Genomic DNA, 12,090 nt, shown 5'->3' on the forward strand with positions numbered 1-12,090 from the left:
TGTCATCAACCTCTCCTAGATGAGAGGAGTCTATACTTGGAAGACATCCATCCTCACAGGTTGAGGGTCAAATGTAGGGTGAAACGGGGTATCGAATGTGGAATGTGGGGAAGAGCATAAACTGGATAAACCAGTAACAAAACCCTACATACAGTATATCCTATATCCTAGACCGATATGATCATACTCATAATCATTCTCTTATACATTTAGTTTACACTTATCTCCCTATCGCTGTCAGTTATGATTTCCATTTTCGCATCCAACTCGAATCCAATCTCAATCTTATCACATTCCATGAGCGTTTGACATTCCTCATTTGATATTCAGGGTCCACCTCGAAATCCACGATATGATCTATTTGCCACCCAACTACCTCGAAATGTCAAAGCCAAGATAAACATAAACCTAACGCGTCTATCTAAGATAAATATCGCACGTTTCATCTGGTCATATAAGTACTTGACCCTCCATTCATGTTCCTTTCTTTCTCAACTTCAGGTTCGTATAGATAAATAGATAGTAGACTGTAGACTGTAGGTTTACAAGGTGTAAAGTGTAATCACAGCGAAAACATATCCTTATCTTACCCCATAGAATAACTATCAACAATCAACTGTCAACTTGATTCACCATGTCCTTCCCTTTCTTCCTCTGCTCATCAATCTTCACTCTATCCTACATTGTCTATACCATCCTCTCTCCTCGATTTGATACAGAGCGCAAGAAAGCTTATATCCTATCGTCAATCTCATCATGTACTATGACGATATTGTCTCTCCCTTTCTTCCTCAGCTATCTGACCAATGGACTGAAAGAGACGTTCGAAGCTGGTCAAGAGGGATGGATGGGTCAGATGGGCTGGTTCGGGTCTGTCTTCTTCGGTGTTTATTTGTTTGGTGAGTTGTCTTACTATCGCTCAACGACTGGAATGTAAGCTTATATTGACTTGCATTGGTCATTCAGCTGATGTGAGTACTGAATATTGAACCGACTGAGCTCAGATCAATGCAGTCGATCAAAAGATTTCGATGACTGATCTCGTATACTGCGACATTCATAGCTCACCATTGGATATCTCAAATACCCTTCGCAAGTGGGTTTATTAACTGGATGGATCCATCATACGTGAGTTGTACAGTCTACAAGATTTGAATCTCGTCATAGATTTTGTTTGATAATCTTCTCACATTGAATTTATGCTTTGTATCGTAGTGTCTACATCGGTTTGATGTTCTACGTCGTACAAGCTCGGATAACACCTATCTTCCTTATGGGCGCAGTGATGGAAGTGAGTCAGGTCTCTGCTACCCATCGTATACTATATGTCATTAACTACGTCTTCTTCAACCTATAGCTCCCAACGTTCGATCTCGCCATATCCAATCTCTTCCCCTCGGCTCGAAACGACCTCCGATTCCTCTCTTCCTTCTTCATCTTTCGGATCTTGTTCCACTCGATATACCTTATCGACTGTGCCAGACCCTCTTCCAGAGCATTCATGGGTAATAGCTGGGTGCCCACAGTAATGCTGGGTCTGGCTTTGATAATGCATCTATCATGGTTTAAAGGTGGTGTAACGGGATATATCAAAAGACAGAAGAAGTCTAGTCATAACAGGGCGATCATGGTGGACAAAGATCCAATTATCGAAATGATATCGACCGTTGATTCTACCATCTCTTCAGAAGTATTACCTCATTCATCATCTCCGAATGAGTCACCTCTGGTTACCCCTCATACAGCTTCACCATCCCAGATCCCATTGTTCTTATCCAACTTGAATATCCCCACAATCAATTTACCAACTGGTATAATTGATCTGAGAAGTCTCAAGGAGAATGGATCTGGGTTTAGGGAGGCGGTGAGAAGCAGATGGGATGAACAGAAAGAGAAGTTTACGATGGGTCGATTGGTTAGGAGGAAGTTGAGTGAAAGAGAAGAAGAGGGGAGAGTGGTGGTGAGAGAGGTGGTAGAGGTCGATGAGTAGATGGCTGCGGTTGTGGTCCTGTTTCATCCAGATTTGTTAGATCATATTATATTAGTTGTTGAGTTATCACATGTTTGGTTCGATCGGGACATTCTCTGTGTACTTCGTGTTCGTATTCGTACTTTGCTACTGTTGCTTTTTCAAATAGATAGTATCCCCAGCTGGACGATGAGATATACGAGTGTTATATGCTAATTCAGGGTCACAACCAGTTGATAACGCACGGACCCGGTTATAGGTTGAATCCGACAGGTCCACTCATCCGCTCATCCACTCAGCCCTTCCTTTGGTGTGGATCACTTTTCATTCATCATCCATCTTCTAGCTTTTCTCTCTTTTCTTCATCCTCGAACTCTCTCCCCCCATCCATTCTCATCCTATCATACCCACTCCACAGACACCCAAAACCCTTCTCCGCTCATTTCGAAAATTCCTCTTCAAATAAAAATAAGTTCATAGTGTGCCATTTCCGTCTCCACGGCTTACAAATCACTTCTCACCGAAAGACACAGTCTCTACAAGAATAAAAAAGTAAACCTCCTATCCTGTTCAGATATCCCTACCTCTACTCCTCACCATGTCATCCTCCCCTTCCCCCTCGACACCTACTAATGGCAACACATTTCTCAATGCCGCCTACCGTAACATCTCCGCCGATCCGGATAAGTCCAAAATCTCAAGATTGATGAGTCACGTCAACACCCACGCCCTCACTCAGCATATGCCGGCGTTCCCAGGATATTGGATGATGCAGACGGACCCTGTGGGTATTACTCAATATGTAAGGTTAGATCAGGTGACAGGTGAGGGAGGGCAGACGGAAAGTGGAACAAGAGGGAGGCTGAAAGGGAATTATCCAAGGACGAAGAGTATCAGATCTAGAGAGGATCAAGAGAAACAAACAGAAGATGAAGGTTTAGGGACTGGCGTGATTACGGAGTTGACAGATATTGGTGCATATATCATTCCTATAGAAGAGCGTGATTCAACGATCACTAATTCGGATAGCAAGGGTACTAACAAGAAGAAGAAGAATAGTAAGAAGAATAAAAAGAAGAAAGGGAAACAATCGATTACATCCAGTACGAATACTGCGGAGGAAGAAAAAGAGGAGGAGGAGGAGGCAGAGGGGAGGGATGATGAAGAGGAGCAAAAGAAAGATGCAAGCGATGTGTATGTGGTCCTGGGTAGTAATAACGAAGCGAGCGGTGATGAAGGCAAAAAAAAATCGGTGATAGAAGAAGAGGCAACCGAAATCATCACGAAAGATGAGAATTTCCAAGGTGGGGATGACGATACACAAAATGAAACGAGGGTCCTTTCGCCACCGCCAGAGCCAGCCCAACCAGAGGGGAAAGAAGAACCAACAAGCATTAATCTCGATACTCAAGTTCCTTCTCAAAGAGCTGACGATATCGTACCTTCGACTTCTACTTCACCCATCAAAGTCAAACTCCCACCTCCTAGCACACCACCTTCTCAACCAAGACGATTCGAGAATAACATCATCTACTTCGGCGAAATACCCACGCGATACTTCAACTCCGCCGAACAAGAACCGCTCTCGAGATCAAACTCTACAGAAGAAGGAGACATCAATACTCCTATCATCGGCTCACTTGATACCTTCTCACATACACCCGAATCAATCACTCCTCGACAAGAACCCAGCCCAAGTTCAAGTATGTCTAACCCAACCCCACCTCAAAGTCCACCTATTGGCGAGTGCACGCCTCAAGTCTCGTCAATCAACATCAACAGGGTAATCTATTCGGAGCCTTCTTCTGTCATCACTGCAGAAAGACCACTTACACCTCCTTCCGAAGTAGATGAGGACGAAGAGGATGGTAAATTGGTATTCCCCTCTGATTCACCTCAAGCTACACAACCTCATATCATCTCAAGACCACTCGTCAACCCACCTCCCATACCTTCCATCACGCTCAACACACCGACCTCCCCCGCGATGTTCACCTCTACTTTCCATCCTTTAACCCATTCATGGACGATGTACTTCTCCAATACAGCCCATCAGCACCAGCGAAAGGCATCGATGCCAGCTCTCTCTCCACTCAACCCACTCAGTTCCCATCCAAACGCTTCCGACTACTCGTCTCACCTCGTCACCTTGTTCAAAGCTGATAATTTGGAAGATTTATTTGGGGGCTGGAAAGCTCTGAGACGATCTATCGCCAAGTCCAAGAGGAGAGAGATTGAACCGATTGGAGATAGTGTTCAGAAGGGAGGACCAGGCTTGGGAACCCACTTGTTCCAGGAGGAAACAAACATTTATATATTCAAATCTCATATCAGACCGATGTGGGAAGATAAGTATTGTCAGAAGGGAGGGAAGATCATGATTGCTGGAGAAGCTAGTGCCGTGAGTGGTCTTGATTCATCTCGTTGGAAAGGGAATAAACGGATAATCCACTCTATACCAACCATTCCTCCCCCGTGAATGTCAGGAATTACATCAGTAGACGTTGATTAGTGGAAGTTGTCCATTATTTTTGTACATGAGCTGACGTGAGACCCTATATTCTCATCATAGATGGACGACCTCTTCCTCGAATTGATCTTCTTACTCATCTCAGGCGATCTCGAAGATGAAGTCCCCCCTCCTCCAGGATCTTCCTCTACAATCTGTGGGTTAGTTTTATCGAGAAGGAAATTGACCAGAATCGAAATGTGGTTAGGTGGAGAGAATGTTATACCTGATAAGAGATGGGTCGAACAGGTTACTAGGTATATTCAAGTGAAGTTCAAGGAATGGAGAGTATACCCTTATAAGGCTTTTGGCAAGAGCTGATCGGGTATGAACGAGGATGGTGATGGAAGATAGAAAAGGCCAGAGATGTACAGGGAGAGTGATGGAATCACTGAGCAAAGGAGGGATGGCGAGATGATGAGATGGATCAACTAGACGTTGTAAAATAGTGGCATGGGATCATCAAAATTTGTATATGCAAATAGAATAGTATTTTAAAGTAGAAAAGCAAATCAAGCATCTCGTATGTTGTAAATATCAAATCACCATCATCAACATCATCGTCATCCACCATGCATAAAACATGTACAGCACAATACGATATACGATCCAGGTCATCCGACAGATATCAAAAACACCGTAAGTCATGCTACTGTAAACTGTATTGAAGATGATCATCAGGTTCATTTCTCACCAGCTGAAGTAGATCCAACATGGTGTACGGTAATGGCAGATTCGTTGGCAGCAGGATTTTTATACATTTCTGATCGTTCACCTAAACCTGAACCTCCATATTCGATGACTGTAACTTGAGTGTCATTCGATTGTTGATAAATTCCATTTCCAGTTCTGTCATCGCTGGTGGACGTAGCTGTAGCTGTAGTTGTAGTGGTAGCTGTAGAGGATTGAGAGTTGTTGTTCGTGCCTTTCATCACACTTATGATAAGAGGGAACTTGTCGGTTGTGTCAAGTGAAGCTTCGTTCCTCGACATCGTTACTTGGGCACTCTACAGTATCTATGGCCAGTCGAGTATAAGGTGATGTGTTGTCTTTTCTTCGAGAGCGAAAAGGAGTAGAGGCTCTTGGTATATATTATATAGTAGAATAAGGTGTTTGACGGTGGGACAACTGAGGAGACTAAGAAAGGAGCGTCATACGAGCCCCTTTGTGGCTTTCGGAAGTTCAAAGGAGATATCGTAGCTTGACTGGACAGGATGTAGCCGACGGACAAAGTCCAGGAGCAGAACCAGAATCAGAACAAGGACAACCTTCTTTGAAAGGATGCAGTAAGTGATTTCTATATTACGACATCACCGCCCTCTGGTCGGGCTGTTGTAGGACAGAAACGACTAAGGAGATCCCGGACGATATTTTACTTATACCTGTGGATTTATGTCTGATACTCGACTGATCGCTCAATACTGTATTGTACGTACAGTCACTCCACGTCCAGAAGGAATAAGTATATGTTGGTATGCTTACAAAAGTCACAGTTTTCGGATTGCTACGTTCACTATTGTAGTATAGTATTATTGCACAATTGCAGTAGAAACCTTATTTGAATATTATCATATCGCACTAGATGAAACTAGGCACAACCTACTATACAGTACTGTACTGGATGTACGATCCAAACGGTCTGACAAGGCAGAAGAGATCACATGTACAGATGAAAGAACAAATCTCTTTCTCGATTAAAATTTCGTGTGTTCTCGTACTCCATAGACTCTGAGCTATCACGTAACTCATATTGAAAAACTCATCTACAACGCATTCGTCAACTTATCTAAAGTTGTTCCCCTGCTTTCAGCCCACGCACTCATCTCCCAAAAATCTTTTAGATCTTCCCACCATATTGTGATTTAGCCTCCTCATAGAGCTCTGAAGTAGGTGCATGGGTAGTTCCATTACCCCATCTAGACCAGGTCTCTTCCATACCCCCCGGTGGGACCCACCCAGTATTGCAGGGTCTATGTTTTCTAATCACTGCTTGGAGATTCGCTTGAGCCCGATCATATGTCGATTTCAACTCTACTGAAGGGGATGTGCCCGATTCCACGCACGATCGAAGAAGTTTGTAGGATTCGAAGAGTCCTCTGTAGGCCCTGTTGCGCTCGAGTAGCTCCGGACCATATTCGTACGATAGACTAGCGTTGTCTGTCTGTTCCGTCAGCTGGTTGGTCATATCCTCATTCATACAAAATTTATTACTGTATAGGATGTACCACACTTACCATGATTTGTTCTCTCATGTTCACCAGCGTGCCTGAGATCGGGGTCAGTCTCACTCTTGGAACCTCCAGAGGTATGCCCGCCACTGCCTCCATCGGTGATGGCTCCGTCTGTCGACCCAATTGAAGAGGATGCAGGAGTATGAACAGCAGACAATACAGATGGAGTCTCCGCAGCGGCAGTAGGGTTAGACATATTGTCGATATTAATTTCGATGTTGGTAAGTACAATGACGTTGGCAAAGTGTTTTTCGAAGTACGAGTTGCTTACTGAATTGGAGGTGGGACAACCTTTTTATAGACATTATGACTGACACCCTACGAGGATGATGAAGTACTGGTGGGTAGATATCTGTCTCCTTTGTGTGTGGTCAACGTATGAGAATGATAAAAGGATTGGCGAAGGAGCAAGATGTTACTCTCAACGTCCCACGTCATATCACGCGGCTTCCCTGTCAAGTCAAGATATCATACGAGTCAGAGAACGAATGATGTGACGTGCTGGTGTACAGTATTGTAAGTTATGTACTTGCGTGAAGGAGATGTATCACCCTGTGCTTTCATACGTACGGTACCGATCGAACGGGGACGGAAAGGACTGACGTCTTACGGTAACACATCCATCTCTTGGAACAGGGATCATGGTGTTCAACATCAGACTGTCTGACTGATATCTGGTTATCAGACTGAATAGAACCTACGATCCTGTCGAATAATCCAGCATAGTGTGATATCATACCGTACTTCTATTTCTGCACACCGTCAGAAAGATTACAAGATACATATTCGATCTCGATGTCTCTCAAATCATTTTCAATACTCCTCATCCACATATAAGCAGCATACTGGATCTCCTGTGAAAGTCCCTTAGCACCTTGGTTCTCATGATCAGCCCAATCAATCCAGATCTTCCTGACCTCTTCAGGAATAGGGTTCTCACTCTGATCATCTTTATACATCTTCCACGAGTTTTGTAATTCAACTTGTAATTGCTTGATTTTATCAGAATTGGATTCAGTCTCAACAGCGCACTTCCAATCTATATGCTTGGTGATGATGGTCTCTGCTTTGGACTTTTCAGTCAATAATCGTGATGTAGCGATATCAAATGATACTTTCCTATCTTCAGTACCATCTCCATTGATGGCGGAGAAGGATAATCCTCTTGAGGTATTGGTTGATTCGGCCATGATGCTTGGGCCGAGAAACATAGGTGGAACTGAAGACGAGTCGATGATCCAAGTGATTATTCCAACAGTCAAGACTGCTTTGTGATATCTATATATATACACACCGCATATGCTGTACGACTTATCGGCTCAAGCCTTCCAACCGAACCCGAACCCGAACGCCATCGTCTTGGAGTGAAGTAGCGTTTCTCGCCTTCCAATCGGAATAACTCCCTTTGGATAGATGAAGGATCCGTTAATAGTTAGAAGGCCTAGGCTCATTGCGATGGGAAGTTTGCGATATCTCAGCACTTCCGACACAGTGTATCGCATCCACCGTCCCGATTCACAGCAGTCCATGATAGAGTATGGGCATCGGCAAAATCTAGAACGGAAAAAAAGGCATTGAACAATTTACAACATTCGGGGTTCCCAAATCGTCCCCGACTTTGGTACTTACCGAGCGTCTTGAAGCTTGACTTCGCAGAGCTAATGGGATGCGGTATATTTTTCAATCTGTGGTCATAGAAGAATGACTAGAGGGTTGACATGATTGAGTATTGGTAGTTGATCGGACGCGTAACGCTGGGAAATGAAGAGTGAGTTGCCGTGTTTGTAAAGTATAATCAGCAAATGGCGTTAGTTTTTGCCAAGACAGTATCATACCATATCCGACAGTATCCTGAAAAGTGATCCATGCGTTGATACAGATTAGTATGTAAATCCTTGCTAAACAAAGTCGTATGAATAATATATAAAAGCTGCTTCCTCTTCTGCAAGAACTAGAGATTGTCTTCTATGATTTGCGGCTAAACTTCTCTCCTTAACGAGATGCAAGTGCCTCTGCACTTCGTGGCCATCTTCGTGCCCCTAACCACATCGCGCAGACATTCCCACCCTACTTTCCCCTCCTAGCTGATCGTCATTCCCACTCAACCGCTTCTTCGCCTAATTATTTCCTTTTCTTCCGTTTTCTTCGTTATGTATCCTTGCGCCCTTGGTGACTCTCCTATACAGGAGTCAACATACCAGCAGCGATCATCTCTTCTTGAGTCATCGTTGAAGATTCAATCATGATACCAACACCGAATTTCGATGCGTTCTATTCCATTTCATTTCCCAATATCAGCTGCAAACCCATATCCTACACAGTTGAAAATCACTCACCTTGGCATGGTCGATCTCACCGGCCACCAAGAAAGCGAAAGCAGGTGTGAATCTCTGTTCGAGGTACATTCCGATTTTACCCGCTGAATCAATTTGACCTCTGAAAGTTGCCATTCTGAAATCGTATTTGGCACCCAAAGTGGCCAACGCTTCTCTCTTGGCTGGACCAAGCATCGAGGCAGGTTGAATGATGGTTTGTAAATCCAAGGCGACATCAACTTTATCACTCAGTTTTTGGTAATATGTAGCTTGGACGTTTCCTGATGGTTGTAATTGAGCGGTAGCAGTCCAGGATGGGTAGAATGGCGTAGGCTGTCCTGGAACGGTTGGGGTGAGTTGCTCAATTGGGTTGGGTAAAGAAGTCAATTTGGCAACGTAGGAAGTAGCGGTCTCCAAGATAGATGGTTGAGGATGTTGAATGACGGTCTCGAAACCTAATGATAGTCGAGGAGAGAATGAATGGAGTAAAGAGGCAATGTGGATACCGGTTCCATCAAGTATACCGGGGTTCATCGATTTCCATGAGAATGTGTAATGAGGCCCCAGGTGGTCGTGTTCAACTTGCAACATCGATTGACCGGCTTTGTTAGTGAGCTGTAACAAGTGTCAAGATCAGCATTTATCATTAGTGCATTAACAGAAGAGGAGCTGGATAACTTACCTGAGCTTGTACTTTGGTGATATCTGTAGGAGCCCAAGTCTGGTTTGCTCGCATCGTAACGGTACCGGAACCATCAACACCACCTTGTAGGAAGGTCTATACCAAATTACGATCAGCTTCTTGACTTCTCCATATCTGCCATAACCCGTGCTTCGATCCCGGTCCTTGACGGGTGATTCCACATGGGAATCCGTTTCTACCGCATATTTCCTCAAATCATGCTTGTTCCTGCGATTTGTCATTTGGAAGACAATCGAAACTCACCTTAGCGTTAGCAAAGATAGCACCAAAGTTGTAAGCGGGAGGTCGGGTAGTGGATCCAAGGGAGAAGGAGTGGGTGAGTTGGAAAGCGGGGTTCGCAGATACGACTTTAGCTACGTCTGCTCTTGCACCGTCAAATGACCAGTTCGCAAGCTGAACCTCTATTCTCATCAAGATAAATCAGCATGTCATCCACCTAGTGAGCGATAACAGTGAAGGGTGATATAGTATTAAGACCTGAAATTCCATATTCATTTCTTTGTAAATCGATCTTCTACCTTCCGCCTTCTATATGCTAATCGTTCCTCTCAAACCAGATGATAGAAAAGGGGACAGCGTGAAGCAGAACCAAACTCACGTTGCACCTCCCTAGTCAAGTTCTCCACCGTTCCAGGCTGAACCAAACCCATCGATTCCTTCCATCCGTGAAATCTCCCATAAGTATTTAATACCGGTCCAGTCACAGGGTGAAAGATGTTAGCGACGGTATCGAGGTATGGGGCGAAAGCGGTTGGCCCGGAGGGCTTTTCGGATGCTTGTGGGACTGGGATGGAAGCCATCTTGATGGATGTAAGATGTTAGGCTATACAAGATCTTGTGTAAACAATAGAAGAGTGATGGATTATTATCGATCTTTTTTTGTGAACTTGCGAACGACGATGACTGCAGCCTGTGTTGGTAAGGGGAAAACGGAAAATTCCCAATGTGGCACTCGAATTCATCCAGCATATCATCGTCATAACCGAGAAGTGTGGTCCGTGTAAGCATGTTGAGTAGAATGTTTGTTTACACTATTCCATGCTCGTCAAAGACCAACTGCTCAAGGCAGAACCCATTATATCACCGTACAGTGAAGATGTCACAATCAACCCAAAACCCCGATAACCCATCATCCGAGTCCCTGTCCCTCTCCGCATCGATATTCTACTCCTCTATCGATTCCTGGATACCACACAATTTCGGTATCTCCAGTTCATCCCAGTCCAAGAAAGACGAGGGGTTGACGAACCTACTAAGACCAGATATAAGGGGACAGACCGAAGATCGTCTAGGTCTAGGACATCCATTATTGGACAACCCCAATGCTAGTAGGCAGATACAGCGGAATGGGTTAGTCGGGCTGAGTAAGAAGTTGAACTTGGAGAAGAAAAAAGGTAAAGAAAAGCAAGAGGTGCATGGTAATGGAGTTCCTCATGAAGACGATGAGGATGAAGATGAGGAAGAATCGAAGTTCAAATTATCAAATCAGAATAAAAGAAAGGTGAATGCAGTAGACCCATTTAGTACAGGCAAGGGGAAGAAGAAGAAAGATCCTTTCTCTACGGGGAATAGCAACAGAACTGTGCTACATCCTGCCATCTTAGCTCAGCAGATAAACAACAAGAACGATTCGAAGGAAGATGAAGATGAAAGTGAAGAAGAGGATGAACCACCTTTCCCACTCCCATCTAGGCATACCACCCCCGTACAGATTCCACCGACATCTTCTCCCGGCGGATCAGGGATATTCCCATACGACGGACCTAGACCATTCGGATCGCCTGTAAAGTCGAAAAATTCCAAACGATTTTTAGCAAACGATGACGAGGATGAACAAGGCGAGAAGGACGAGTCCGATCCACAGGTCAATCAAGATGGTGATCAAGTCAAGGTGAATGAATCTGGATCTCAGGAATCACCGGCCAAGTCAAAATCGGCGATGAGGAGGGAGAAAAGGAAACGAGCGAAATTAAACAATGCGTCAAAGGAATGATCAACAGACAAATTTTCTTGTTCAGCTCAAGTCGATTATTCCTCACTAGCACAGCATACATGCCTCACAAGGTATAAAAATCTAGATTCGCAAATCCAAGAATCAAGAAAAAACGTCTTACACACATCATCACCAATTCATATATCCACCAGCATATCATTATTACATCATAACACATAGTATATATATCATAATCGCCCAACGATGGCAACATAGAATAAGCAACTTAACGATTTTGTACGAGATTAACGATCATCAGGTGATATATACATGGTGAAATGCATCAATGCCAAGGTATAATATCGATCAAGGGGTAATACCAAAGTAAATATGCTAACAAATGCTACACTGACAGAAATAATACAAGAAT

The 12,090-nt window shown here is 44.0% G+C and overlaps 7 protein-coding genes and 1 non-coding gene across 8 annotated transcripts; 3 read left to right on the forward strand and 5 right to left on the reverse strand.

The window, feature by feature from the left end:
- Nucleotides 1-634: 634 nt before the first annotated feature.
- L199_008101 (uncharacterized protein) lies at nt 635-1,990 on the forward strand (the record flags this gene model as incomplete). Its single annotated transcript, XM_064893785.1, has 4 exons — nt 635-899; nt 1,098-1,128; nt 1,216-1,291; nt 1,358-1,990. The coding sequence occupies 4 exons, from the start codon at nt 635-637 to the stop codon at nt 1,988-1,990; spliced, it is 1,005 nt and encodes a 334-aa protein (XP_064749857.1).
- A 577-nt stretch (nt 1,991-2,567) lies between these two features.
- On the forward strand, nt 2,568-4,799 carry L199_008102 (uncharacterized protein; the record flags this gene model as incomplete). The annotated part of the gene is made up of 2 exons (XM_064893786.1): nt 2,568-4,370; nt 4,542-4,799. The coding sequence occupies 2 exons, from the start codon at nt 2,568-2,570 to the stop codon at nt 4,797-4,799; spliced, it is 2,061 nt and encodes a 686-aa protein (XP_064749858.1).
- A 362-nt stretch (nt 4,800-5,161) lies between these two features.
- Nucleotides 5,162-5,470, reverse strand: L199_008103 (uncharacterized protein; the record flags this gene model as incomplete). Its single annotated transcript, XM_064893787.1, has 1 exon — nt 5,162-5,470. One exon carries the CDS (start codon nt 5,468-5,470, stop codon nt 5,162-5,164), a length of 309 nt encoding a protein of 102 aa, XP_064749859.1.
- A 771-nt stretch (nt 5,471-6,241) lies between these two features.
- On the reverse strand, nt 6,242-6,905 carry L199_008104 (uncharacterized protein; the record flags this gene model as incomplete). Its single annotated transcript, XM_064893788.1, has 3 exons — nt 6,242-6,264; nt 6,330-6,635; nt 6,713-6,905. 3 exons carry the CDS (start codon nt 6,903-6,905, stop codon nt 6,242-6,244), a joined length of 522 nt encoding a protein of 173 aa, XP_064749860.1.
- Nucleotides 6,906-7,455: 550 nt separating this feature from the next.
- Nucleotides 7,456-7,899, reverse strand: L199_008105 (uncharacterized protein; the record flags this gene model as incomplete). The annotated part of the gene is made up of 1 exon (XM_064893789.1): nt 7,456-7,899. The coding sequence occupies one exon, from the start codon at nt 7,897-7,899 to the stop codon at nt 7,456-7,458; it is 444 nt and encodes a 147-aa protein (XP_064749861.1).
- A 391-nt stretch (nt 7,900-8,290) lies between these two features.
- Nucleotides 8,291-8,405, reverse strand: L199_008106. The gene has a single exon (XR_010449976.1). It is a non-coding gene; the product is annotated as a 5S ribosomal RNA (ribosomal RNA).
- A 482-nt stretch (nt 8,406-8,887) lies between these two features.
- On the reverse strand, nt 8,888-10,527 carry L199_008107 (uncharacterized protein; the record flags this gene model as incomplete). Its single annotated transcript, XM_064893790.1, has 5 exons — nt 8,888-8,980; nt 9,046-9,639; nt 9,707-9,802; nt 9,971-10,128; nt 10,326-10,527. 5 exons carry the CDS (start codon nt 10,525-10,527, stop codon nt 8,888-8,890), a joined length of 1,143 nt encoding a protein of 380 aa, XP_064749862.1.
- A 296-nt stretch (nt 10,528-10,823) lies between these two features.
- On the forward strand, nt 10,824-11,720 carry L199_008108 (uncharacterized protein; the record flags this gene model as incomplete). The annotated part of the gene is made up of 1 exon (XM_064893791.1): nt 10,824-11,720. One exon carries the CDS (start codon nt 10,824-10,826, stop codon nt 11,718-11,720), a length of 897 nt encoding a protein of 298 aa, XP_064749863.1.
- Nucleotides 11,721-12,090: the final 370 nt, after the last annotated feature.

This window comes from Kwoniella botswanensis, chromosome 3, assembly GCF_036426115.1.
Source record: "Kwoniella botswanensis chromosome 3, complete sequence".
Lineage (NCBI taxonomy): Eukaryota > Fungi > Basidiomycota > Tremellomycetes > Tremellales > Cryptococcaceae > Kwoniella > Kwoniella botswanensis.